Source organism: Stegostoma tigrinum, chromosome 29, assembly GCF_030684315.1.
Source record: "Stegostoma tigrinum isolate sSteTig4 chromosome 29, sSteTig4.hap1, whole genome shotgun sequence".
In the NCBI taxonomy this organism is placed as follows: Eukaryota; Metazoa; Chordata; class Chondrichthyes; order Orectolobiformes; family Stegostomatidae; genus Stegostoma; species Stegostoma tigrinum.
Genome location: NC_081382.1, coordinates 45,494,584 through 45,522,500, shown reverse-complemented (window position 1 = coordinate 45,522,500; position 27,917 = coordinate 45,494,584). Strand labels below are relative to the sequence as shown.

At 45.0% G+C, this 27,917-nt stretch overlaps 1 protein-coding gene across 7 annotated transcripts in view; it reads right to left on the bottom strand.

The window, feature by feature from the left end:
• The window catches only part of vav2 (vav 2 guanine nucleotide exchange factor), a 188,033-nt gene that overhangs the window by 118,631 nt on the left and 41,485 nt on the right, over positions 1-27,917 (bottom strand). For all 7 annotated transcript variants that reach the window (XM_059638209.1, XM_059638210.1, XM_059638204.1 and 4 more), the window contains exon 2: positions 16,850-16,966. In XM_059638209.1, coding sequence (XP_059494192.1) covers positions 16,850-16,966 — 117 coding nt within the window. The remainder of the gene's footprint in view (positions 1-16,849; positions 16,967-27,917) is intronic.

Here is a 27,917-nt window from a genome sequence, read left to right as displayed (position 1 = left end):
TGCTGGAAAAACTCAGCAAGTCCGGCAGCATCTGTGGATTTTGAATCCAGTGCGACTCTGCAGAACTGAAAAGGGGTTGGAAAATATTTTCCTTAAAATATAATTACAACAGCAGCAAAGACCCCAGTGCAAAAACCAAAAGGTTGTTAATGATAGAGAAAGAGAAAGAGAGATGGAAAGAAAAGTGTAAATTAAGGTGTAAAATCGAGAAAATGGGTCCTGTCACAGACAAGTACAGCACGCAATCAGACCCTTTGATCCAACTCGTCCGTACCAACCAGGTATCAAAGAACAAAAGAACAAGTAACAAAGAACAAAGAAAATTACAGCACATTATCTCACCAGAGCAATGGGGGTTGAGGGCCGACCTGATTGAGGTCTACAAGATTATGAAAAGCACGGACAGACTGTACAGTCAGAAGCTTTTTCCCAGGGTGGAAGAGTCCTTCGGCCCTCCAAGCCTACACCAACATGCTGCTCATCGCAACTAAAACCCTCTACCCTTCGGGGACTGTATCCCTCTATTCCCATCCTAGTCGTGTATTTGTCAAGATGCCCTTTATAAATCACTATCGTAACTGCTTCCACTACCTCCCCCGGCAGCAAGTTCCAGGGACCCACCACCCTCTGTTTAAAAAAAACTTGCCTTGCACATCACCTATAAACCTTGCCCCTTCCACCTTGAACCAATGGCCCCAAAAAACTGACTTCTACCCTGGGAAAAAGCTTCTGACTGTCCACTCTGTTCATGCCCATCATAATCTTGTACACCTCAATCAGGTCGACCCTTAAACTCTGTCGTTCTGGTGAGATAAACCCAAGTTTCTCCAACCTCCCCTCATAGCTAATGCCCTCCATACCAGGCAGCATTGTGGTAAATCTCTTCTATACCCTCTCCAAAGTCACCACATCTTTCTGTTAGTATGGTGACCAGAACTGAACACAATATTCCAAATGCGGCCTGACTAAGGTTCTATAAAGCTGCAACATTACCTGCCAATTTTTAAATTCAATGTCCCAGCCAATGAAGGCAAGCGTGCCATATGCCTTGTTGACTACTTTCTCCACCTGCATTGCCACTTTCAGTGACCTGTGTACCTGTACGTCCTGATCCCTCTGCCTATCAGTACTCTTAAGGAGTCTGCCATTTACTGTATATTTTTCATCGGGATTAGACCTTCCAAAATGCATGACCTCACATTTTTCCGGATTAAGCTCCATCTGCCATCTCTGTGCCCAAGTCACCAAACCAATCTGGATCCTTTGACAGTCCTCATCACTATCCACAATTCCACCAACCTTTGTGTCATCGGCAAACTTACTAATCAGACCAGTTACATTCTTCTCAAATCATTTATATATATCACAAACAGCAAAGGTCCCAACACTGATCCCTGAGGATCCCTAGTCACAGCCCTCCATTCAGAAACGCACTCTTCCAGTGCGACCCTCTGTCATTGGCTCTGCCCAAAGACCCTCCCCTTCACAAAACCATGTTGCCTCTCGCTAATACACCCATTGATTTCCAGGTGGGAGTGAATCCTGTCTCAAAGAATCCTCTCTGATAATTTCCCTACCACTGATGTAAGGCTCACGGGCCTGTAATTAGCTGGATTACCCTTGCCACCTTTCTTAAACAAAGGAACAACACTGGCTATCTGCCAACCCTTTGGGGCTCCCCTGCAGCCAGTGAGGGTTCAAAGGTTTCCCTCAAGGCCCCAGCAATTTCCTCCCTTGCCTCTCTCAGTATTCTGGGGTATATCCCATCAGGCCCTGGGGACTTGTCTACCTTAATGCTTTCAAGACCCCCAATACCTCCTCCCTTTTGATCTCAACATGAGCCAAGCTATCTTTGCACCCTTACCCGGGCTCATAATCCAACAAGTCCTTCTCTACACTGAATACTGATGCAAATTTATCCTAGATAAATCTGGGTATATTTGCATGCATTTGGCTGAGAGTCCACGACATAGAACATAGAACATTACAACACAGTACAGGCCCTTCGGCTCTCGATGTTGTGCCGACCTGTCAGACCGATCCAGATCAAACAGCAAAACAAACTGAAATGTTACTCAGAGATAATAAAATGTGAGGCTGGATGAACACAGCAGGCCAAGCAGCATCTCAGGAGCACAAAAGCTGACGTTTCGGGCCTAGACCCATGTTACTCATTTAGTTGAAGTAATTTAAATGATCTGTTTTCTGATTGTCTACCTGAAGTGATCAAAATGGCGAGTGATTCTGAAACACTCCCCTCCTTCTCTGCTTTAATGTGATAGCAGACATCAAGCTCTTTCCCCCCCCAGAGATATCAAGATCACAAAAGCCTATTACAGTAAATGGAATAGTGTAGGTTAGATGGGCTTGAGATCGGTATGATTTTTGTACAGCTTCACCCTAATCTCTTGGTTCTGGAACTCGATCCCTCTATTAATAAAAGCTAAAACACTGTATGCCTTCTTAACAGCCCTGTCAACCTGGGTGGCAACTTTCAAGGATCTGTGTACATGGACACCGAGATCTCTCTGCTCATCTACACTACCAAGAATCTTACCATTAGACTTGTACTTTGCCTTCTGGTTACTCCTACCAAAGTGCATAACCTCACACTTGACTGCATTAAACTCCATTTGCCACCTCTCTGCCCAGCTCTGCAGCTTATCTATGTCTCTCTGCAACCTACAGCATCCTTCGTCACTATCCACAACTCCACCGACCTTAGTGTCGTCTGCAAATTTACTAACCCATCCTTTTACTCCCTCATCCAGGTCATTTATAAAAATGACAAACAGCAGTGGACCCAACACCGACCCTTGCGGTACATCACTAGTAACTGGTCTCCAGGATGAACATTTCCCATCAACTACCACCCTCTTGTCTTCTTTCAGCAAGCCAATTTCCGATCCAAACTGCTATATCTCCCACAATCCCATTCCTCCGCATTTTGTACAATAGCCTACTGTGGGGAACCTTATCGAACACCTTGCTGAAATCCATATACACCACATCAACGGGTTTACTCTCATCTACCTGTCTGGTCACCTTCTCAAAGATCTCAATAAGGTTTGTGAGGCACGACCTTCTCTTCACAAAACCGTGCTGACTATCCCTAATCAAATTATTCTTTTCTAGATGATTATAAATCCTATCCCTTATAACCTTTTCCAACACTTTACCAGCAACTGAGGTAGGGCTCACTGGTCTATAATTACCAGGGTTGTCTCTACTCCACTTCTTAAAGAGGGGAACCACATTTGCTATCCTCCAGTCATCTGGCACTATTCCTGTAGACAATGACGAGTTAAAGATCAATGCCAAAGGCTCGGCAATCTCCTCCCTGGCTTCCCAGAGGATCCGAGGATAAATCCCATCCGGCCCAGGGGACTTATCTATCTTCACACTCTGGAGGATTTCTAATACCTCTTCCTTGTGAACCTGAATCCCACCTAGTCTAGTAGCCTGTATCTCAGTATTCTCCTGGGCAACATTGTCGTTTTCTAGAGTGAATACTGTCGAAAAATATTCATTTAGTGCTTCCCCTCTGACTCCACACACAACTTCCCACTACTATCCTTGATTGGCCCTAATCTTACTTTCGTCATTCGTTTATTCCTTAAATACTTAAACCCTTTCTATTCATATACCCATCCAGATGCCATATCAAGTAAGATCAAAGTCAACAAAACACGATCTTTCTGAAGAGTCACTAGACTCAAAACTTTAGACAGAACATATGAAAACTGGAGAACAGGCATAATGTGGTCAATTTCTGTAGTTATTACGTTCGATATTCTGCTTCACAGAAGACATTGGCTCTGCCTAAAGGAGTGACCTTGACCTCCCAGCTGCTCACCATTTCAATAAACCACCTCAATCTCATGCGAACATTTCTGTCCTGGGTCTGCTGCAATGTTCCAGTGAAGCACACGACGTCCTGAAGAACAACACTTCATTCTCCAAAAGGGCATTTTAAGTTTCAATATCGAATTGTGATATGGGCTTCTGGGTAAGGGAAACATGCCATGGCAACTCTGTACTAAACTAATCCAGATCAAGCAGCAAAACAAACTGAAATGTTACTCATTTAGTTGAAGTAATTTAAATGATCTGTTTTCTGACTGTCTACATGAAGTGATCAAAATGGCGAGTGATTCCGAAACACTCCCCTCCTTCTCTGCTTGAATGTGATAGCAGACATCAAGCTCTTTCCTCCCCAGAGACATCAAGACCACAAAAGCCTATTACAGTAAATCACTTACACAACTTCAGAATCAGGCTTCTAAAAATAGTTCTGGGGAAGCAGAGCTCTACTCCTTGGGGAGCAGCTGAACTCCCTGAGAGACCACATATGGGCTTGATTTTCTCATGTTACAGGACGAAAGGAACTGAGAGGGAGCAGGAGGCTGATTCCCTAACTCTGAGCAAAGATCAAAAATAATTTTCAATGATGGGGTGAATACTCACAGTGCCACAGTATTCAATCCTACCAGCCAATGCTGAATAATGGGATTAAAACAGATGGACGTCTGATGACTAGCATTGACATAGAACATAGTACATAGAACAGTACAGCACAGAACAGGCCCTTCAGCCCACGATGTTGAGCCGACCATTGATCCTCATGTATGCACCCTCAAATTTCTGTGACCATATACATGTCCAGCAGTCTCTTAAATGACCCCAATGACCTTGCTTCCACAACTGCTGCTGGCAACGCATTCCATGCTCTCACAACTCTCTGCGTAAAGAACCCGCCTCTGACATCCCCTCTATACTTTCCTCCAACCAGCATAAAACTATGACCCCTCGTGTTAGCCATTTCTGCCCTGGGAAATAGTCTCTGGCTATCAACTCTATCTATGCCTCTCATTATCTTGTATACCTCAATTAGGTCCCCTCTCCTCCTTTTCTCCAATGAAAAAAGTCCGAGCCCAGTCAACCGCTCTTCATAAGATAAGCCCTCCAGTCCAGGCAGCATCCTGGTAAACCTCCTCTGAACCCTCTCCAAAGCATCCACATCTTTCCTATGATAGGGCGACCAGAACTGGACGCAGTATTCCAAGTGCAGTCTAACCAAAGTTTTATAGAGCTGCAACAAGATCTCATGACTCTTACCTTCTGCGGCCTCCCCACTCCGTCAATACTACTTCTCCTTTCACATATCTTTGTGTCATCTGCAAACTTAGCAACAATGCCTGCAACTCCTTCATCTAGATCGTTAATGTCAGTTGAGGTCCCAACACTGACTCCTGCAGAACCCACCAGTCACCAGCTGCCATCCTGAAAAAGACCCCTTCATCCCAACTCTCTGCCTTCTGCCCGTCAGCCAATCCTCAATCCACTCTGATGGGCCAAAGGGCCGTTTCTGTGCTGTAAAAACTCTGGCTGTATGATACAGATTTCAGCAAAACGTACCAAACACTTTGCAATACCCTCAGTGAATCAAACACAACCCTGAGCCTCATATAAACAACAAGTTGGTCAGACAGGCAGGCTTTAAGGAGCAAAGAGGAGGCTAAAGAGAGGTTCAGAGAGAAAATTCTGAAGCTTGCCACTGATAGTGGAGGAATTAAACTTTCAGGAATTCGAAGCTGGAAGCGTTGGAAGAATGTGAGGGGTGAGGTGGCAGCACAGTGGCTCAGTGGTTAGCACTGCTGCCTCACAGCGCCAGAGACCCGGGTTTGATTCCATCCTCAGGCGACTGTGTGGAGTTTGCACATTCTCCCCATGTCTGCTTGAGTTTCTGCCAGGTCCTCAAGTTTCCTCCCACAGTCCAAAGATGTGAAGGTTAAGGTGGACTGGCCATGCTAAATCACTCATAAGTCTAGGTAAGGGGTGGGTCTGGGTGAGATGCTCTTTGGAGGGTCACGATGGGCCGAACAACCTGCTTCCACGCTGTCGGGATGCTATGATCTATGATTTAAGAAACAGGTTCCCCAGTTGGAAGCCTGAAGTAGTGGCTAACTGGGAGTCAATATAGATCAGCAAATAGAGGGGAAATTGGGCGAACAGGGTATGGCATAAGTTAAATGTAGAAGTAACATAGTTTGACTGGTTTCAAGTTTATGTATGGCAGAATGAGAGAAATCAACAGGAGAACAATGGAACATTGAGGCTGGAGGTAACAAAGGCACAAAACAAGGGTTTCAGCAGCTGACAAGCTGAAGCAGATGCTGATACGGGTAAACTCTTGGAGGTAAAATAAATGGTCATGAAACAGAGCTGAAAAATTCATCTCAAATGTGACATTTGGGTTGCAAATGGTCTGGTTCAGCCTCACTTACTTATCAAGAGGAACAGTTTCGATAGTTAGGGACCAAGATTGAGCCCACTTAATGAGAATTAGAGCCAAGAGCTTGAATTTCCAAATATATATATTTGGAGGAATTTCTGATCATCCAGTACTGATTGGTTTGTAAGTACTCAAACAGTTAACAAGCAATAGGAGAGTTGAGAGAGGTGGTCTGATTTCATCAACACACACATGGAAACCAACACAACAGATGATTGGCCTTTCGGGACTAATATTCCCTGGAAATTAAAAGGGAAAGATTTTGGGTTAGAGGAGCAGGAGGAGACCTTTCAGACTCTCCAGTGTATTCTGTTAATCAATAAGATTGTGGCTGATCTAATCTTTGTTCCATGGCCCTTAATACCTTTGGTTAACAACAATCTACCGACTTCAAATTTAGAATGAAGAATTGATCAAGCACATTAACTTTGTGCAGAAAAGCTTTCCAACTTTCTCCCACTGCAGACAGAAATCTCTCCTAATTTAAATCTTGAGCATTCTGGAATATTTAGATGACACTATATCCCTTAGACCTAGGATGCTAAAGCATCCATCCTACTTGTTCCCCTAATATCTTGAAAACTTGGTCAACAAATCATCCCTTAATCTTCTAAATCCAGGAAATGCAATGTTAGTTTGCATCATCTCTCCTAGTTTAACCAGGTATTGTTCTGGTAAATCTACCCTGCGCACCTCAAAAACCGATATCTCATTCATAACGTGTGATGTCCAGAATTGCTCACAGTATCTCCATGTGTTGTCTACGCAGGGCTTTATATTTCTGTGCATCCCAGTGTTCACGATATAAAGTATAGTATCTCTGGATATTTTGTGGTTGATCATGACAGTTTAATGATATACATGGAACCTATGGATCTTGGCTGTGTACACCAACTGGAGAGCAACACGCCGGTTCCTGGTTTTGAAAGTCATTGCAGAACTCAGACACCCTCAGAAGAAAGAAAATTAGAGGTCCCTATATCTCTTCATAGCTCTGCCTCAATTTCCTCCCTGAGGATGCTCCTAATAACCACCTTGACTAACATTTTAATTACTTGTCAGAATATCTTCCCGTTTGTTCAGTTGTCAAATCCTGAGTAACATGAGAGGAGAATTGTGCAACTATTTAAAGTGATATATAAATGCAAATTGTTGTTGCATTCAGCAGGACAACGAACCTTCGGAGGAAAGAGGGGAATTACAAATGCACTCATCATCAATTCAATGACATGATACAATTTTGTAGCAGTTAATACTCAAAAAAAATCAGAGATGGCAGGGGCTGTGATCCAAGAAGGGTGGTGCTGTTCTCTGGGTCCTATTATTATTGAACATGGGGGTCCGGGAGAAGGGAAGATTCATGCTAATCCCAGCAGCTGTCATACTGTGCACTGAAACAGAATTTTGACACCAGAAATAAAGGATTCATTGTTATGCACACTGCTATTAAATGGAGAGAAATCTAGTCCAGGAGTTAATTGTGGGTGACGTCAATTATAAAGGAATGCAAAGGGAACTGGGAGCATATTCAACAGAGAGACATTTGGAGAGGTAGGTGGCTGTATGAACAGTGTTGCGGGAGAACTGGGTCTTGTGGAGACAAAGCACAAGATGTTTTCTAGAGTAAGGAGTTGCAGTTGGAATTGGGTTGGAGAAAAGTTATACACAAGGGAAGTCAAGAATTAAATTTGTTAGATGAAAGTTTGTGATAGACAGAACAGTTCCTGGACCAGCAGCCAGTCAACTGCTTCCCCACACTCGATCCACATCAGCAACTGTTCACACATTTTAACACAGCACATTGGCCAGTTCATTTTCACACTGGACATCATGCCCTCATTCTGTCCTTCAATAGAGAACAACAACAACTGCACGTCTACATATCCCGCTGCTAATTGCCCCTCCCTGTGTCACATTGAACATGACAGAACATCCCCAAACTTTGCCCCTTTAACAGTTAAACACATGGTCTTTACAGCTGCTGCCATTGACCCCTGGGGTTAGAGAGGTGGGTGGGCAGAGAATAAATCAGCCAGGGTTCCTCCTTATCCCCGTCCACTGACCCCTGGGGTTAGAGAGGAGGACATTTGGCCAGGATTCCTCTTGATCTCCTCTGTCTACTGACCGCAGGGATTGGAGGGAGAAATCCTCCTGAACCACTGCAGATAATCTAGTCTAGCTACACACACACACAATGTCCTTATGGACGGAATTCCAGAACTTTGACACTGCAGTGAAAGATGTCCAAGTTAGGATGGGAGTGGCTTAGAGAACACAATATATGAACAAGGAGCAGGAGGAGGCCCCTTCAGCCTGCTCCACCATTTAATACAATCATGGCTGATCTCATCTCAGCCTCAACTCCACTTTCCTGTCCTGCTCCTTGTAACCCTTCAACTCATTACTACGTAAAATCTGTCTATCTCATCCATTGCACTCTCAAGGAATGAATTCTCGAGATTCATGTTTTTTTGGAGAAGTAATTTCTCCTCATCTGTTTTAAATCTGCTACCCCTTATCCTAAAACTATGGCCTCTCATTCTAGGTTGCCCTACATGAGGAATTGTCCACTCTATGTTTAGTTTGTCAATCTCTTTAGCATCTTCAACATCTCAATTAGATTTTCTCTCGTTCTTCTAAACTTCAGAGAATACAGGCCTAAACTGCTCTCTTTATAGGACAAACCCCTTATATCTGGAATCAATCCTGTGAACCATCTCTGAACTGCCTCCAATGCGACCACATCCCTCATTAAGTAAGGGAACTAAAATTCTAGACAATACCCCAGGTGTTGTCTTGCTAATGCCTTGTACAGTTACAGTTCCAGCTTGGGTTGACAAGTGGGAAGTGACATTCATGCCACACAAATGCCAGGCTCTGACTATCACCAATAATAAACAATCTAACCACCGCCCCCTGACATTCTATTGTGTTACCATCACTGAAACCCCCACTATCAACATTCTGGGAGTTACCATTGACCAGAAACCCAACTGGACTCCCCACATAAACACAGTGGCTACAATAGGCGGTCAGAAACTGGGAATACTGCAGCGAGTAACTCACCTCCTGACTCCCCAAATCCTGTCTGCCATCTACAAGGAGCAAATCAGGAATGTGATGGAATACTCCCCACTTGCCTGGGCGAGTGCTGCCCCAACAACACTCAAGAAGCTTGACACCATCCAGGACAAAGCAGCCCCCACCTGATTGGCACAACGTCTACAAGCATCCACTACCCCCACCATCAACACTCAGTACACATTGCTGCTACTATCTACAAGATGCACTGCAGATATTCACCTGTGATCCTCAGACAGCACCTTCCAAACCCTCAACCACTTCCATCTAGAAGGATAAGGACATCAGACATGTGGGGCCACCATCTCCAAGTTCCCCTCCAAGCCACTCACCATCCTGACTTGGAAATATATTGCTGTTCCTTCACTGTTGCTGGGTGAAAAATCCTGGAATTCTGTCCCTAACCTACTTCAGGAGAACTGCAACGGTTCAAGAAGGCAGCTCTCCACCATCTTTTCAAGGGCAACTAGGGATGAGCAAGAAATGCTGGCCAGCCAGCGACACCCACATCCCACAAATAAATAGAAAAAAAAAGTTCCTTACTTTCATACTTTATTCCTTTGGCAATAAATGCCAACATTCTATGTGGCTTCCTCATTACTGCTGTACTTGCATATCAATTTTCTGTGATACATACACAAGGACACCCAGCTCTGTCTGCACTGAAACACACTGAAGTTTTTCTCCATTTAGATAAGTTACTTTTCCACTCCTTTGAAATAAACATACGGATAACCTCACACATATCCAAGTAAGTGGCATCAACCAAAACTGGCCCATTCACCTAAACTATTCATATCCATTTGTAAATTTCTTACTTCTTCGTTACAACTTCCTTTCCCATCCATTTTAGTGTCTTCTGAAAAGGTGTCTATAGTGCTTTCTATACCCACATCCAAGTCATTAATAACCATTGTAAATAGTAGGGGCCTGAAGACCAAACCCTGTGGCACCCCTTTAGCTACATCTTACCAACCAGAAAAAGACCCATTTATCCCTAGTCTCTGCTTTCTGTTGGATGATCCTACATCCAAGTAAATAAATTGCCCTAAATCCAGGTGATCTTACCTTGTGTGCAGCACCTTGTCAAATGACTTCAGCAAGTCTAGATACACTACATCTACAGGATTTCCATTATCCAGCTTGATTGTCACATTTTCAAATAAATTCTAGCAAATTAGGCAAACATGATTTACATTTCACAAAACCATGCTGACTCTCCTGGATTGCATTTTGGCCTTCCAAATGTCTTCTTGTTACTTCCTTAATAGTGGATTTGAACAATTTCCCAATGGCACAGGTTAAACTCACTGGCCTATAATTTCCTATTTACTGCCTTCCTTCCTTTTTGATTAAGGCAATATATTAGCACTTTTCTAATCCACTGTAACCTTTCCCACATCTAGGGAATTCAAGAATATTACCAATGGATCCACTATCACTGCTGCCACTTCCTGCAAGGCCCTAGGATATAGGGTCCCCAGGCACTGGGAACTTGTCTGTCTTAAATTCTAAGTACTTTTCCCCCCATTAATGATGACTGTTCCAAGCTCTACCTTTCCATAACATCGACATTACTATTGGGATGCTTGGTGCTGTCCAAGGCCATCTAGTCCCAACAATACATCACTGAGTCCATTATCCAGGTGAATACTGCCAGAGGGCCAGCGCCGAGGGAACACCGCATTGCCAGAGGGCCAGCGCCGAGGGAGCATTGCACATGTGGATCATCCCAAGGTTTTGTAAGGCAAACTCTTTGTACACCTGTGATTGAGACAGGAATTGACCCTGAGAAAAACAGATTTGAGACATTAACACAGAGCTGCAGCCAGACATTTCCACTCTCTGGTGTTCAGCAAGTCACCAGATACCTGAATTGTGATCAAGGTGCCTCTGGTGGTAGGAAGCACATCTCCTGGTCACTGGATAGGAATGAATTTCACTGGGGCCTGGAACTGTGGAGTTGGAACAGAGCCCACAGAAACTCAGTGAACAGCAGGGGCTCCAGTGCTGCATCAGTGAAAACTGATTGTTTCTCGAAAGCCAACAAATGGTTTCAATTAAACACACAGCATTGATTATTGCAGAAGGCTTGGAGAGTTTCTCAGCTCCCACCAGCTACAACCCTCTCCACATACGGTCCTGTGAACTGTGTCAGAACTGTGAAAAAGGAGACGCCCTGCAGCAGTGCTTCTGAACAGCTGGCTGGCTGGCTGCGTCCAGCAACAAATTACTCCTGTTACTGGAAACATACAGGAGGAGAGGTTCCCAGGTCAGTCTGACTGTGGAATAACCATCAAGAGGGGCACACAGAGAACGAAAGAGGACACGAGGGTGGGCGAGCGAGACAGAGAGAGACACAAAGTCATGAAGAGGGACACACTGGCTCTGGATAGGGAATTCCAGCCAATCCCTAGCCCATGCACATATGCGTATGTATACATACATACACATTGCCATTCAATGGGGTTAGGTGTAGAATGTGCGCAGTGCAGACTTTTGGACTTGCTCTGAGCTTAGGGCTTGGATTGGTATCTGGAGGTATGATGTTATTGCTATTGCTGAGACTTGGTTGAGGGAAGGGCATGATTGACAACTAGTTGTCCCAGGATATCGATGCTTCAAGCAGGATAGAGAGGGAGGGAAAAGGGGTGGAGGAGTTGCAGTAATGGTCAAAGACGATATCACAGCCACACTGAAGGAGGGCACCATGGAAGACTCAAGCAGTGAGGCAATATGGGTAGAACTCAGAAATAGGAAGTTTGCAGTAACAATGTTGGGGCTGTACTACAGGCCTCCCAACAGCGAGCGTGAGATAGAGGTACAAATATGTAAACAGATAATGGAAAGGTGGAGGAGAAACAGGGTGGTGGTGATGGGAGATTTTAATTTTCCCAACATTGACTGGGATTCACTCAGTGTTAGGGGTCAAGATGGAGCAGGATTTGTAAGGTGTGTCCAGGAGGGTTTTCTCGAGCAGTATGTATGTAGTCGAACTCGAGAAAGGGCCATACTGGACCTGGTGTTGGGGAATGAACCCGGCCAGGTGGTTGATATTACAGTAGGGGACTACTTTGGAAATAGCGACCACAATTCCGTAAGTTTTACAATACTCATGGACAAGGATAGGAGTGGTCCTAAAGGAAGAGTTCTAAACTGGGGGAAGGCCGGCTACACCAAGATTCGGCAGGATCTGAGGAATGTAGATTGGGAGAAACTGTTTGAAGGTAAATCCACATTTGATATGTGGGAGGCTTTTAAGGAGAGGTTGATGAGCATGCAGGAGAGACATGTTCCTGTGAAAATGAGGAATAGAAAAGGCAAGATTAGGGAACCAGGGATGACAGGTGAAATTGTGAGACTAGCCAAGAGAAAAAAGGAAGCATACATGAGGTCTAGGCGACTGAAGACAGACGAAGCTTTGCAAGAATATCGGGAATGTAGAGCGAATCTGAAATGTGGGATTAAGAGGGCTAAGAGAGGACATGAGATATTGCTGGCAAACATGGTTAAGGAAAATCCCAAAGCCTTTTATTCATATATAAAGAGTAAGAGGGTAAGTAGAGAAAGGATTTGTCCACTAAAGGACAAAGAAGGAAAGTTATGCGCTCATTCAGAGAAAATGGGTGACATTCTTAACGAGTACTTTGCATCGGTATTCACCAAGGAGAGGGACGTGACGGATGTTGAGGTTAGGGATAGATGTTTGCTTAGTCTAGGTCAAGTTGACATAAGGAAGGAGGAAGTGTTAGGTATCCTAAAAGACATTAAGGTGGACAAGTCCCCAGGTCCGGATCTATCCCAAGTTACTGAGGGAAGCGAGAGAGGAAATAGCCGGGGCCTTAACAGATATCTTTGCAGCGTCCTTAGACACGGGTGAGGTCCCAGAGGACTGGAGACTTGCTAATGTTGTCCCCTTGTTTAAGAAGGGCAGCAAGGATAATCCAGGTAATTATCGACCGGCGAGCCTGACGTCAGTGGTAGGGAAGCTACTGGAGAAGATACTGAGGGATAGGATCTATTCCCATTTGGAAGAAAATGGGCTTATCAGTGATAGGCAACATGGTTTTGTGCAGGGAAGGTCATGTCTTACCAACTTAATAGAATTCTTTGAGGACGTGACAAACTTGATTGTTGAGGGAAAGGCTGTAGATGTCATATACATGGACTTCAGTAAGGCATTTGATAAGGTTCCCCATGGCAGACTGATGGAGAAAGTGAAGTCACATGGGGTCCAGGGTGTGCTAGCTAGATGGATAAAAAACTGGCTAGGTAACAGGAGACAGAGGGTAGGAGTAGAAGGGAGTTTCTCAAATTGGAGACCTGTAACCAGTGGTGTTCCACAAGGATCTGTGCTGGGACCACTGTTGTTTGTGATATATGTAAATGATCTGGAGGAGGGTGTAGGTGGTCTGATCAGCAAGTTTGCTGATGATACTAAGATTGGTGGAGTAGCTGATAGTGAAGGGGATTGTCAGAGATTACAGCAGAATATAGATAGACTGGAGAATTGGACAAATAAATGGCAGATGGAGTTCAATCTAGGCAAATGCGAGGTGATACATTTTGGAAGAGCAAATTCAAGAGCAAACTATTCAGTAAATGGAAATGTCCTAGAGAAAATTGATGAACAGAGAGATCTGGGTGTTCAGGTCCACTGTTCCCTGAAGGTGACAACACAGGTCAATAGCGTGGTCAAGAAGGCATATGGCATGCTTTCCTTCATTGGGCGGGGTATTGAGTACAAGAGTTGGCAGGTCATGTTGCAGTTGTATAGGACTTTGGTTCAGCCACATTTGGAGTACTGTGTGCAGTTCTGGTCGCCACATTACCAAAAGGATGTGGATGCTTTGGAGAGGGTGCAGAGGAGGTTCACCAGGATGTTGCCTGGTGCGGAGGGTGCTAGCTATGAAGAGAGGTTGAGTAGATTAGGATTATTTTCATTAGAAAGATGGAGATTGAGGGTGGACCTGATTGAGGTCTACAAAATCATGAGGGGTATAGACAGGGTGGATAGCAAAAAGCTTTTTCCCAGAGTGGGGGACTCAATTACTAGGGGTCATGAGTTCAAAGTGAGAGGAGGAAGGTTTAAGGGAGATATGCGAGGAAAGTTCTTTACACAGACTGTGGTGGGTGCCTGGAACGCACTGCCAGCGGAGGTGGTAGGCGCAGACATGTTAGCATCTTTTAAGATATATTTGGACAGGTACATGGATGGGCAGGGAGCAAATGGACACAGACCGTTAGAAAATAGATGATAGGCTTAGACAGAGGATCTTGATCGGCACAGGCTTGGAGGGCTGAAGGGCCTGTTCCTGTGCTGTAGGTTTCTTTGTCCTTTGTTCTTTGCTATGGTAATTCAGGGTCCCATCATGGTTATAAGATACAGTAGACAACAGAACTCACTTACATTTTGTCGATCAGGAGGAAGAATGAAACAAAATTAACACCTTGAACAGCACAAACATCCAGATGACACCAACAAACTGATGTCAAATCTCCAGCACAACCAGCAACAATTCAGCTCATCTACTCGATTCTGGGGTTTATACTCCACAAGCGCATCCTCCAACCTCCCTCTCCATCTCATGTATCCCTCTGTCCTGTGTTTTTCCAGCATCCCCTTAAATTCATTGACAGGATTTCCCTCAAGCACTCTGGTGAGAATGTGGAACTTATTCCCACAGAGTCTCTGGGGAAAGAGCTCCTGATTGGATTTATTAGGGATTACTTTAAATTATATTTGACATTCTACATTATTCAGCTAAATCTTGCTTTTCGCCTGCCGTGCCCCTTTTAATCACATGCAGACCATTCTGCGCTGCTCCAGTGCTCTATGATCTCACACACATTGCACATCACTCCCGACTGCTGAGAATTTGCTGGTTTTCAGCAAACTGTCACCTCTAAAGCGTTATCTACTTAGAAACAGGTCAGTGTCTGTTCAACCACACAGCTATTAGCCTGACAGCGTGTCACACCACATTTTACAGCTGCCCATACATAGTTTCAGCCACAGAGCTGAATAAAATATTGCAAGGACCTGTCCCATTCCATTAGAGAGAAACAGGACCATTCACACTCCACTGTTAGCAGCTCAAATTGCTGTACAGAGATCTCCTTTCAAACTGCACTCCACAGGGACAAACTGAAGAAGAACCCAAATGTATCAATCTGGCCCCAGGCTACCAACTCTCCTTCGCAGCTCATTCCCCTACCTACTCCCCCACCCCCGACACCCAAACTCCTCTCCTCCAGCCCCACACACATGTCCCCCCAAAATAGCCCACGTACAACCCCACACCTGCCCCCACGCATCTCCCCTCCTGCACGCCCAACAAGGAGCCGCATTAACCAGCAGAGTCTGTGTGTGTTGGGGGGGGGGGGGGGAAAGAGGGTCAGGGGAGTGGAGGAGGATAAATGATAAATGGAGTGAGGGAAACAAGGGTGAGGTACACATGTACAGTAAGGGGGGAGCGAGGGGCAAGAGTGAGGTGGGCTCCAGTGGGCAGAGAGGCCCCGAAAAAGAAAAGCAGCAACAACATTCTTCCAGCTGCTCTCACTGATGCAGGAAGCCGTATGCACACCGCACCATAACGTGTGTGTGTTTGTGTGTGTGTTTGTGTGTGTGTCCCTCACCAGCCCCCAACTCTGCTCCTCCTATCATCCCTACCCCTCTTCACTCCTCCCGCACCCCAGTGCAGACTCTCCTGCTCCAGGATCTACACTGTGCCCCCTCCCCCACAACACTTTGCCATTTCCTTGCAGCCCCTGGGAAACGGGAGTAGTTTCATTTTTTGTTGAGCAGGTCATTAGGGAGCTGAGAGATTATGCAACACACTGAATTCTTCACAAAAGGGCCAGACAAGATGAAATTAATTCTGGCTGACATCCCAACTTCCAGAGAACAGACAGCCCCTCAGGACTACAACAGGAGCAAGACACTGGGCCCTTCCCCAGAGAGGACAGTGCCTCCCTTCCCCACCCAGTCGGAATGGCGTTATTGGGGAATAGAAAGATGGAGACCCCTGCCCCTCCTTCGAGACAGAGACACCACTCACCTTCAGCTTCTCCCTGGAGAGAGAGAGATCACACAGCTCACAGTCCCTCCCAACACAGATTGCTGGTCCCTTCCCAGAGAGATTTCTTCACGACTACAGAACCCGGTTGATGCCCCCTTCCCCAGAGAGGGCCTAAAGCCCCTCCCAGGCTGATGACTCCTCCCTAGAGAGATCCCATGCACCACCACCTGCCAACCCCACCCAGGTTGATGACCCCTCCTCAGAGAGAGTTCCCTGGACTCAGAGGATCCAGCGAGACTCCATACTGTGGGTGAGTCAGATTTCTCACCGTTATCTCAGTTTCTGTAGAGACGTTTGATCAACAAGTGGACACACCACTTACTGCAGCGATTCAGTATCAGCTGCTAGCCCAGACACAGTGTTATGCCATAACCAGTACCATGGTACTTACCTTCCCAAAGTCCCTCACATCAAACAGGTCAAACGGGTCGAAGAGTTCACTGTTCCTCATGCCAAACTTATCGTGACAAACTTTCAGGAATGTCCGGATGTTCTTCAGGCACAAAAACTACAAAGGGAGATAAATAGTACATTCAGAAAAACGGCTACACCGACATAGACCAACCATTGTCCAATGAAATAACTAACCTTGTGTCAGCATTGAACAACAAACTGTAAGGAACAAAAACAAAGTTGCTGGAAAAACTCAGCAGGTCTGGCAGCATCTTTGAAGGAGAAAACAGAGTTAACGTTTTCGGTCCAGCGACCATTCCTCCGAACTGGTGGTAGCTGGGAAAACGTTTTTCTGCGAAAAACTATTTTCTGCAATATAAACTGATGTTTTCCCAGCCACCATCAGCTCTGAGGAAGGGTCACTGGACCCAAAATGTTAACTTTATTTTCTCCTTCACAGATGCTGCCAGATCTGCTGAGCTTTTCCAGCAAGTTTGTTTTTGTTCCTGGTTTACAGCATCCGCAGTTCTTTTGTCTTTTATTAACAAACTGTAAGCCTCCATTTACACAATTACTAAGACACTTCGTATTTAATATCGCTTAGAGGTGTTACATTCAGGAGTGTGGCAATGCACTTCCAGTTTTGTGGAAGTTACTGGAGTGGTTTCTTTTAAAGAGGAAACTGCAGGGGATGAGCACATTAGAAATGTGGAGCCTGTTCAAGGAAAAGCTCCTGTGTGTCCTAGATAAATATGTACCTGTCAGGCATGGAGGAAGCTGTAGAGTGCGGGAGCTGTGGCTTATGAAGGAGGTGGGGTCTCTGGTAAAGAGGAAGAAGGCAAGAAGAAGGCGGCTGATGTTCAGATGAGATGTGAAGGCTCAGTTAGGGCGCTTGAGGGCTACAAGGTACCCAGGAAAGACCTAAAGAGAGAGCTCAGAACAGCCAGGAGGAGACATGAGAAGTTGTTGGTGGATAGGATCAGGATAAACACTAAGGCTTTCTATAGGTATTTAAGGAATAAAAGAATGACAAGAGTAAGATTAGGGCCAATCAAGGATAGTAGTGGGAAGTTGTGTGTGGAGTCAGAGGAGATAGGGGAAGCACTAAATGTATATTTTTCAACAGTATTCACTCTAGAAAACGACAATGTTGTTGAGGAGAATACTGAGATACAGGCCACTAGACTAGGTGGGATTGAGGTTCACAAGGAAGAGGTATTAGAAATCCTACAGAGGGTGAAGATAGATAAGTCCCCTGGGCCGGATGGGATTTATCCTTGGATCCTCTGGGAAGCCAGGGAGGAGATTGCCGAGCCTTTGGCATTGATCTTTAACTTGTCATTGTCTACAGGACGACTGGAGGATAGCAAATGTGGTTCCCCTGTTCAAGAAGGGGAGTAGAGACAACCCTGGTAATTATAGACCAGTGAGCCTTACCTCAGTTGTTAGCAAAGTGTTGGAAAAGTTTAAGGGATAGGATTTATAATAATCTAGAAAAGAATAAATTGATTAGGGATAGTCAGCACAGTTTTGTGAAGGGAAAATCGTGCCTCACAAACCTTATTGAGTTCTTTGAGAAGGTGACCGAACAGGTAGATGAGAGTAGACCGGTTGATGTGGTGTATATGGATTTCATCAAGATTGATGTGGTGTATATGGATTTCATCAAGGCGTTCGATAAGTTTCTCCACAGTAGGCTATTGTACAAAATGCGGAGGAATGAAATTGTGGGAGATATAGCAGTTTGGATCGGAAGTTGGCTTGCTGAAAGAAGACAGAGGGTGGTAATTGATGGGAAATGTTCATCCCGGAGACCAGTTACTAGTGGTGTACCGCAAGGGTCGGTGTTGGGTCCACTGCTGTTTGTCATTTTTATAAATGACCTGGATGAGGGCGTGGAAGGATGGGTTAGTAAATTTGCAGACGACACTAAGGTCGGTAGAGTTGTGGATAGTGACGAAGGATGCTGTAGGTTGCAGAGAGACATAGATAAGCTGCAGAGCTGGGCTGAGAGGTGGCAAATGGAGTTTAATGCAGACAAGTGTGAGGTGATTCACTTTGGTAGGAGCAATCGGAAGGCAAAGTACTGGGCTAATGGTAAGATTCTTGGTAGTGTAGATGAGCAGAGAGATCTCGGTGTCCTTGTACACAGTGAAAGTTGCCACCCACGTTGACAGAGCTGTTAAGAAGGCATACAGTGTTTTAGCTTTTATTAACAGAGGGATCGAGTTCCAAAACCAAGAAGTTATGCTGCAGCTGTACAAAACTCTGGTGCGGCCGCACTTGCAGTATTGTGTACAGTTCTGGTCACCGCATTATAAGAAGGATGTGGAAGCTTTGGAAAGGGTGCAGAGGAGATTTACTAGGATGTTGCCTGGTATGGAGGGAAGGTCTTACGAGGAAAGGCTGAGGGACTTGAGGCTGTTTTCATTAGAGAGAAGAAGGTTGAGAGGTGACTTAATTGAAACACATAAAATAATCAGAGGGTTAGATAGGATGGATAGGGACAGCCTTTTTCCTAGGATGGTGACGGTGAGCACGAGGGGGAATAGCTTTAAACTGAGGGGTGAAAGATATCGGACAGATGTCAGAGGTAGTTTCTTTACTCAGAGAGTAGTAAGGGAATGGAACGCTTTGCCTGCAACAGTAGTAGATTCGCCAACTTTAAGTACATTTAAGTCGTCATTGGACAAGCATATGGACGTACGTGGAATAGTGTAGGTTAGATGGGCTTCAGATTGGTATGACAGGTCGGCACAACATCGAGGGCCAACGGGCCTGTACTGTGCTGTAATGTGCTATGTTCTATGGAGTTCATAGAAAACTTAATGAACTTTGGAGGTTTTTTTAATTTAAAAACAAGGCTCGAGAAATAACACCCTGGTTCCTGGTGATAACTGCTCATTTTTCTGTAGAACCTACTGTTTTGAACACAAATTTTTTTGGGGGTGGGGGTGTAATAGACAATAGGTGCTGGAGTAGGCCATTCAGCCCTTCGAGCCAGCACCACAGGGCGGAGGAGCTGGTAGCACTCGTTTTCCCTGGTTCGGTTGGAAAGAAACCTACCAAGAACAAGTGGAGTTTGAGAAAAGCTGACTGTGAACAAGCTCTCCAACCCATCTCTCCTATTTCTGAAAGGAACACACTGCACATCAATTCAAGGTGAAGCCCGTTTGTTCTTTCGAAACAGTGATTGATTAATCATGTTTAGATCACAGTTCCTAAGCAAGCTACATCAGAACTTCACCAGCAACCATTCATGACTGACATTTGAGCACACAGAACTGAAAATCTGTAAGATAACACAAAGATAAGTAGGAAAACGAACTGTGATGACAGTGTTGGAGAGGTCCCTTCTGGAACGCTGCGCCCAGTTATAAGGAAGATATTATTCAGCTGGGGAGGGTTCAGAAGAGATTTACTAGGATAATGTCAGGTATAGAAAGTTTGAATTATATACAAAGGCTGGACAGCCTGGGAACTTTTTCATTATAGCTTAGGAGGTTGAGGGGCGACCTAATAGAAGTTTATAAAATACTGACAGGTATAGATAGAGTAAACGATAGTTGTCTTTTCCCTGGGATGTGGGATTTCAATACTAGGGGACACATTCAGGTGACAGAAGAGAGATTTAAGACAGACATGTGAAGCAAATTTTTTTGTTTTACACAGAGGGCGATTCACATGTGGAATGAAGTTCCTGAGGAAATGGTGGATGTGGGCACAATTACAACATTTGAAAGACATTTGGATAAGTACATGAGTAAGAAGGGTTAGAAGGGATATGGACCAAGAAGAGACAGGTAGGAGTAGTTTAGTTTGGGATTATAATTGGCATGGACTGGTTGAACCAAAGGGTCTGTTTCTGTGCTGTATGACTATGACCCTATAAGGACCCTACAAAGGGATATAAATAGGTTAAGTGAGTGGACAAAGATGTGGCAAATGGAGTACAATATAGGAAAATATGAAATTGTCCACTTTGACAGAAAGAATGAAAAAGCAGCACATTATCTAAATGGATCAAGAAAGCTCATAGAATGTTATGGTTTATTGCAAAGAAACATGAATACATGAGTTAGGGAGGTTATGCTTCAGTTATACACAACAGTGAGACCACATCCGTAGTATTTTGTATGGAACTCGTCACTGTACCTACAAGATGATGTTACTATAATCGAAGCAGCTCAGTGAAGGTTTACCAGACATTTCTGGAGTAAGCAGATTGCCTTACGAGGAAAGGTTACACAGTCTAGACCTGTGACCTTTGGAGTTTAGAAGAGCCCGAGGTGACTTCATTAAAATAACTAAGATCCACAGGGGACTTGACCAGGTGAATGCTGAAAGGATGCTTCTTCTTGCAGGTGAGTCTAAATGAGAGGAGTCGTAGTTTTAAAATAAGGGGCACCCATTCAAAACAGCAATAAAAGAAAAGCTTCTTGACCCCCACACCCCAACCCCCAGCGGGTTGAATGTTTTTGGAATTCCCTTTTTCAAAAGGCAGTTGATGCAGAACCTTTAAGTATTTTTAAGGTATATATAGATACATTCTTTGGTACCAAGGGGCTAAAGGATTAAATTATGGATATGCTGCTATGTGGAGCTGAGGTTAAATTCAGATCAGACATGACCTTACTGAATGGTGGAGTAGGCTCAAAAGGGCCAAGTCGCCTTGCTTTCTCCATTTGTCTTCAAAAATATCTAATTGATCAATTACAATCCCTGCAGTGAAATCTGAAAAATTTGTACATATTTTGGGCATATTTAGAGGGAGCATTTGTACTTCTATAATTTTAGCATTATATGTTAGCTAAATTGTTACCAAGTTGCATGCAACTTTATTGAATATTTTCGACAATAACCAATAGTTGTGCCAATTCAGAAACCTGGTTGAGAGGTCATTTTAAGTACCACCTACATTTAATTGGTTACCTTGTTAACTGAACAAAGCATTATTATTTTATAAGACTATGAGACATAGGAGCATAAGTGGATCATTCAGCCCACTGAGACTGCTCCAATGAAATCATGGCTGATCAAACAATCCTCAACTCCACTTTCCTATCTTTTCTCCATAAACCTGGATTCCCTTTCTGAATACAAGTCTATCTCAACCCTGAGCATATTTAATGACTTAGCCTCAACAGCCCTCTTGGGGTAAGACTTTCAAACTTTCACTACTACTAAATTTTTCCTTATCTCTGTCCCAAACATGCAACTCCGTAATCCGAGGTTACTTTAAAAAAAGTGTGGATGAGCACTTCAAATATCATAACATTCAAGGATACAGGAAATCGGGATTCGCACATTCTCAAAGGTAGTTATGTCAGTGAAGACTCGATGGGCCAAAGGGCCTTTTCTGTCCTCTGGTCCTATAGTCTACTACAAGGGAAGACACGCTTTCCACAGCTACCCTGACATTCCTTAAGAATCTTGTATTTCAGCAAGGTCACCTCTCATTCTTCTCAATTCCAACGAGCACAGGCCCAGTCTACGCAACCTCTTCTCATAACATAATGTCTGCATATTGGGGTACGTAAAGAGGGTTCACTGGATTATTTCCGATGCCAGTATATCCTCTCTTAGAAAACAGGGCCAGGGACAGGCAGTGCGCATGGGACCCCATACCCCAGTTAAAGGATCAACAAGGGTGGGGATTTTTTCTCTGTCCTATTTTGGAACCTGTCTCTGCCTCCCTAACCGGTTCTTCCTCTCACCCATCCCTTCCTCCCACCCCAAGCCGCACCCCCATCTACCTACTAACCTCATCCCACCTCCTTGACCTGTCCGTCTTCCCTGGACTGACCTATCCCCTCCCTACCTCCCCACCTATACTCTCTCCACCTATCTTCTTTACTCTCCATCTTCGGTCCGCCTCCCCCTCTCTCCCTATTTATTCCAGTTCCCTCTCCCCATCCCCCTCTCTGATGAAGGGTCTAGGCCCGAAACGTCAGCTTTTGTGCTCCTGAGATGCTGCTTGGCCTGCTGTGTTCATCCAGCTTCACACTTTATTATCCTGAAATGCCCAGCAGGTCTGGCAGCATCTGTGGAGGGAAATCGGAGTTAACATTTCAGGTCAGGTGACCCTTTCTCAGAACTCTTCAGAGGACATTTGGACGAGGGGAGCGCAAACACTGCTCTAGGACCAGTGTCGAGGTGGCACCCCCCTGCCAGAGTTGCAGTCTTTCAAACAGGATGTAAAAGCAAGATCCTTTCAGCTTGGTGCAAAGTTGGTTCCAATAATCTCTGCCTGAGCTCTCTTCAGGGCAGGTGAGTACTGGTGACGGAGGGACCAGGACATCTTAACTAAGAGACAAACTGAAGCGCCAAATCTGGTGTTTTATGTGACATGGTTGAAAACTCTTCACTTTCTGATGTTCCTCACTCCAGGGCAGGTTGATTGCAAGAATTGTTTTGGATTTGATTTGTTGTTTTCACTATTTCCGAATACATGTGACAACTGCTGCTTTGCATGTTATACAGGCAGATTTCTGACCATACAAAGTGCATGAGGAGAGCAGAACAGAATGCAGCATAGTGTTACAGCCATGAAGAAGGAGCGGAGAGAGAGAAAGATCAGAATTAGCCTGTGAAAGGTCTGTGCAAAAGTCTGACATCACTGGAGAATAAGCTGTTCTTGAATCAGGTTGTACATGTATTTAAGCTTTTATATCGCCTGCCTGATAAAAAGGGTGGAGAGTATTATTGGGATGGGGGGGGGTGGTCTTTGATTATGTTGGTTGCTTTCTGACATATCATTGTGGGAATGGAAACCACCAGCTGACCCGCTTTAAATACATCCTGCATCAAATCAGGCAGAAACAAGAGGGACAGAACAGATGGTTGGGGAGATGCTTTAGGGAGTGGACAGGCTCATAAGCCTCAAGGGTACACTTGGCCTTCCACAACTAAGTTCATGAAACCAAAGTCAATGCAGTGCACAACACTGTGATTGAGAATCGAGTTTCTGTTCACAATTATTCATTCAAAGCAGAGTTTTAAACTAACTGCAGGCGGCACTGTAAATGAACACCTACAGGCTGCAGGGACTAGAACAATCAGGCTATTGAAAACCCACAAAGTGACCAAGCCATGCGTAGGAGTGTGTATGTCAAGCATCAGGGCATTGTCTCAGTGAATGTCACCTCATCCATCAACCAAAGCTAAAAACACAATAGTTACTAATATAACAGGAGGAGTGTGCCAAGAATCAAGATCCATGTTTTCACAAAGCAACAAATCAATTTTTTTCTCTTTATTGCTCTTATTGACAATAAAAGACACCATCACAAGGTTATCTTCAACAAAGCTGCAAAAACACTTCTTTTTAAGAACAAACTTATTTTTTGAAACAATTCAAAAACAAGCTATTAACTAAGCTACATTGCAAACTAAACAATATTTCCTTAGTCCCAGACAAACATGACACCACACAGGCCTGCAAAGCATTTCCACATGGAGGAAATAAACTCTGATCAACAGTTCAAACTACTAAAACAAACAGTAGAACAAGGTAACTTTCTCATATCCCTACATTTCCTTACCAACCCAATCATTTGTTGTCAGCCACTGAGTAATGAAGACCCTCAGTTCATGTTAGATGTCACTTCGGCATAAATCGCTTGAGTCATTCAACATCAGAGATAATGGGAACTGCAGATGCTGGAGAATCCAAGATAACAAAGTGTGGAGCTGGATGAACACAGCAGGCCAACCAGCATCTCAGGAGCACAAAAGCTGACGTTTCAGGCCTAGACCCTTCATCAGAGAGGGGGATGGGGAGAGGGTTCTGGAATAAATAGGGAGAGAGGGGGAGGCGGACCAAAGATGGAGAGAAAAGAAGATAGGTGAAGAGGAGAGGGGTGTGAGGGATGTGTTGCGGGAAACGCGGGAGACGCGGTCAAGAGCGTTCTCGATCACTGTGGGGGTCAAAGTTGCAGTCCTTGAAGAACTTGGACATCTGGGATGTGCGGGAGTGGAATGCCTCATCCTGGGAGCAGATGCAGTGGAGGCGGAGGAATTGGGAATAGGGGATGGAATTTTTGCAGGAGGGTGGGTGGGAGGAGGTGTATTCTAGGTAGCTGTGGGAGTCAGTGGGCTTGAAATGGACATCAGTTACTCGCTGGTTGCCTGAGATGGAGACTGAGAGGTCCAGGAAGGTGAGGGATGTGTTGGAGATGGCCCAGGTGAACTTGAGGTTGGGGTGGAAGGTGTTGGTGAAGTGGATGAACTGTTCAAGCTCCTCTGGGGAGCAAGAGGCGGCGCCGATACAGTCATCAATGTAACGGAGGAAGAGGTGGGGTTTGGGGCCTGTGTAGGTGCGGAAGAGGGACTGTTCCACGTAACCTACAAAAAGAGGCAGGCATAGCTGGGGCCCGTGCGGGTGCCCATTGCCACCCACTTTGTCTGTAGGAAGTGGGAGGAATCGAAAGAGAAGTTGTTGAGGGTGAGGACGAGTTCGGCTAGGCAGATGAGCGTGTCAGTGGAGGGGGACTGGTCGGGCCTGCGGGACAGGAAGAAGCGGAGGGCCTTGAGGCCATCTGCATGAGGAATACAGGTGTATAGGGACTGGACGTCCATGGTGAAAATGAGGTGTTGGGGGCCAGGGAATTGGAAATTCTGGAGGAGGTGGAGGGTGTGGGTGGTGTCACAGACGTAGGTAGGGAGTTCCTGGACCAAAGGGGAGAAAATGGAGTCCAGATAGGTGGAGATGAGTTCGGTGGGGCAGGAACAGGCTGAGACAATGGGTCGACCAGGGCAGGCAGGTTTGTGGATTTTGGGAAGGAGATAGAAACAGGCCGTACGGGGTTGCGGAACAATGAGGTTGGAGGCTGTGGGTGGGAGGTCCCCTGAGGTGATGAGGTCATGGATGGTGTTGGAGATGATGGTTTGGTGCTCGGAGGTGGGGTCATGATCGAGGGCGCAGTAGGAGGTGGTGTCAGAGAGTTGGCGTTTGGCCTCGGCGACGTAGAGGTCAGTGCGCCATACTACCACTGCGCCACCCTTGTCTGCGGGTTCGATAGTGAGGTTGGGGGTTGGGGCGGAGGGAGCGGAGGGCTGCCCGTTCTGCGGGGGAGAGGTTGGAGTGGGTGAGAGGGGTGGAGAGGTTGAGGCGGTTAATGTCTCGACGGCAGTTGGAGGTGAAGAGGTCGAGGGAGGGTAGGAGGCCTGGGGGTGGTGTCCAGGTGGAGGACTTGTGTTTGACATGCATGTTGGATTTCAGCATTTGAGGAAATCAGATTATTGATTCACAACCCTCAGGAAACAGTTAGAACACAGAACATAGAACAGTACAGCACAGAACAGGCCCTTCAGCCCACAATGTTGTGCTGACCATTGATCCTCATGTATGCACCCTCAAATTTCTGTGACCATATGCATGTCCAGCAGTCTCTTAAATGACCCCAATGACCTTGCTTCCACAACTGCTGCTGGCAACGCATTCCATGCTCTCACAACTCTGTGTAAAGAACCCGCCTCTGACATCCCCTCTATACTTTCCACCAACCAGCTTAAAACTATGACGCCAGTTCTCAGGTATTTCTTCAAATGATTTATTTTAAAAGATTTTATTATTCCTCAGAGAGAAAAGAGATTTTCCTTTTTACCAGCTTATCCTAACCACCCACATTTTCCACCTTTGTGGCAAAAAACACCAGCTCAGTCCAGAGGCTGTTCCTCGGCAAAGAGCAGAGAGTCAGGAGACAACAGCCATAATAAAACTCCGTGCTTATCTCTTCATTTAACAACAACTTTGGCTTGTACTCTCCACAAAGTCATTTGATGTTTGTCAACAGCAGATAATCTCCAGTTTTTTGTTTACTTTTGGGATCCAGACAAGCACAATGGTAATTTTGTTTCTTCCAGGAATGGTCCAAATCTTCAATATTCCAATTCCCATAATCCATAAATGCGTGTCCCGCGTTCACAATGCCAAAAGGAACAATGCGGTAGGGGATGCTCAGTAGGAAGAGGAGGAGAATGGAAGTAATCATAGAAACAGAGTATAGGAGCAGGAGAACGCCAGTCAGCCTATTCATTATGGTCATGGCTCATCATCCAGTAAAGGCTCCATCCCGCCTCTCTGACCTGTCTGTCTCCTCTCCACCTACCTTCTCCTCTATCCATCTTCTATCTGCCTCCCCCTTTCTTCCTATTTATTTCAGAACCCCGTTCCCCTCTCCCATTTCTGAAGAAGGGTCTAGGCCTGCTCCTCTGATGCTGCTTGGCCTGCTGTGTTCATCCAGCTCTATACCTTGTTATCTCAGATTCTCCAGCATCTGCAGTTCCTACAGTCTCTGGGAAATCTGTGCCATTAGGACATTCTTGAACCAAGTGAGAAAAGGTTTATAGATCTGCAACTTGTCAGACATTACCACGTCTGGGGATTTTGAATAGAATACTGTTATAGGTGAATAGGTCACATGATTTTCACAAGGTCAAGTGGAACGTGAAATATCCTACATTGCAGAGGGACAGGTCAAAAGACCAAGATGGCCATGGTGTCAAAGTTTACATTGGAATTAACAACAGTGCTTGAAATTTCACAAGACATTTTTCTCCCCTCATATGTACAACAAAATTTATTATTCAAAATATTCTTGCACAGCAAATGAATGTTTGAATTATGCTGATGTTGGTTGGCTTGTTATGGTAAATGTTTAAAAATTTAAATCTTGTTCATTGTTTTTTTAATGCCAGTGGCTTTGTGGGGATTCCCAATCACCAGACTCCATATGGGGTCTAGAATACAAGAGCAGGGGTGTACTGCCGAGGCTGTACAAGGGTCTGGCCTGACCACATTTGGAACACTAAGCAGCAGGGTCCTGTATCTAAGGAACAATGTGCTGGCGTTGAGAGAGGTCCAGAGGGCATTTACAATAATCATCCTGGGATTGAATAGCATGATGAGAAGTGACTGAGGACTCAATCCATGTCTAAACATGATGCAATATAGAAGGATAAGGGGCGGATCTCATTAAAAATTACAGAATACTGAGAGACCTGGATAGTGCAGATATGGAAAAGAGGTTTCCAATAGTAGAAGAGCTAGAATCCAAGAACAC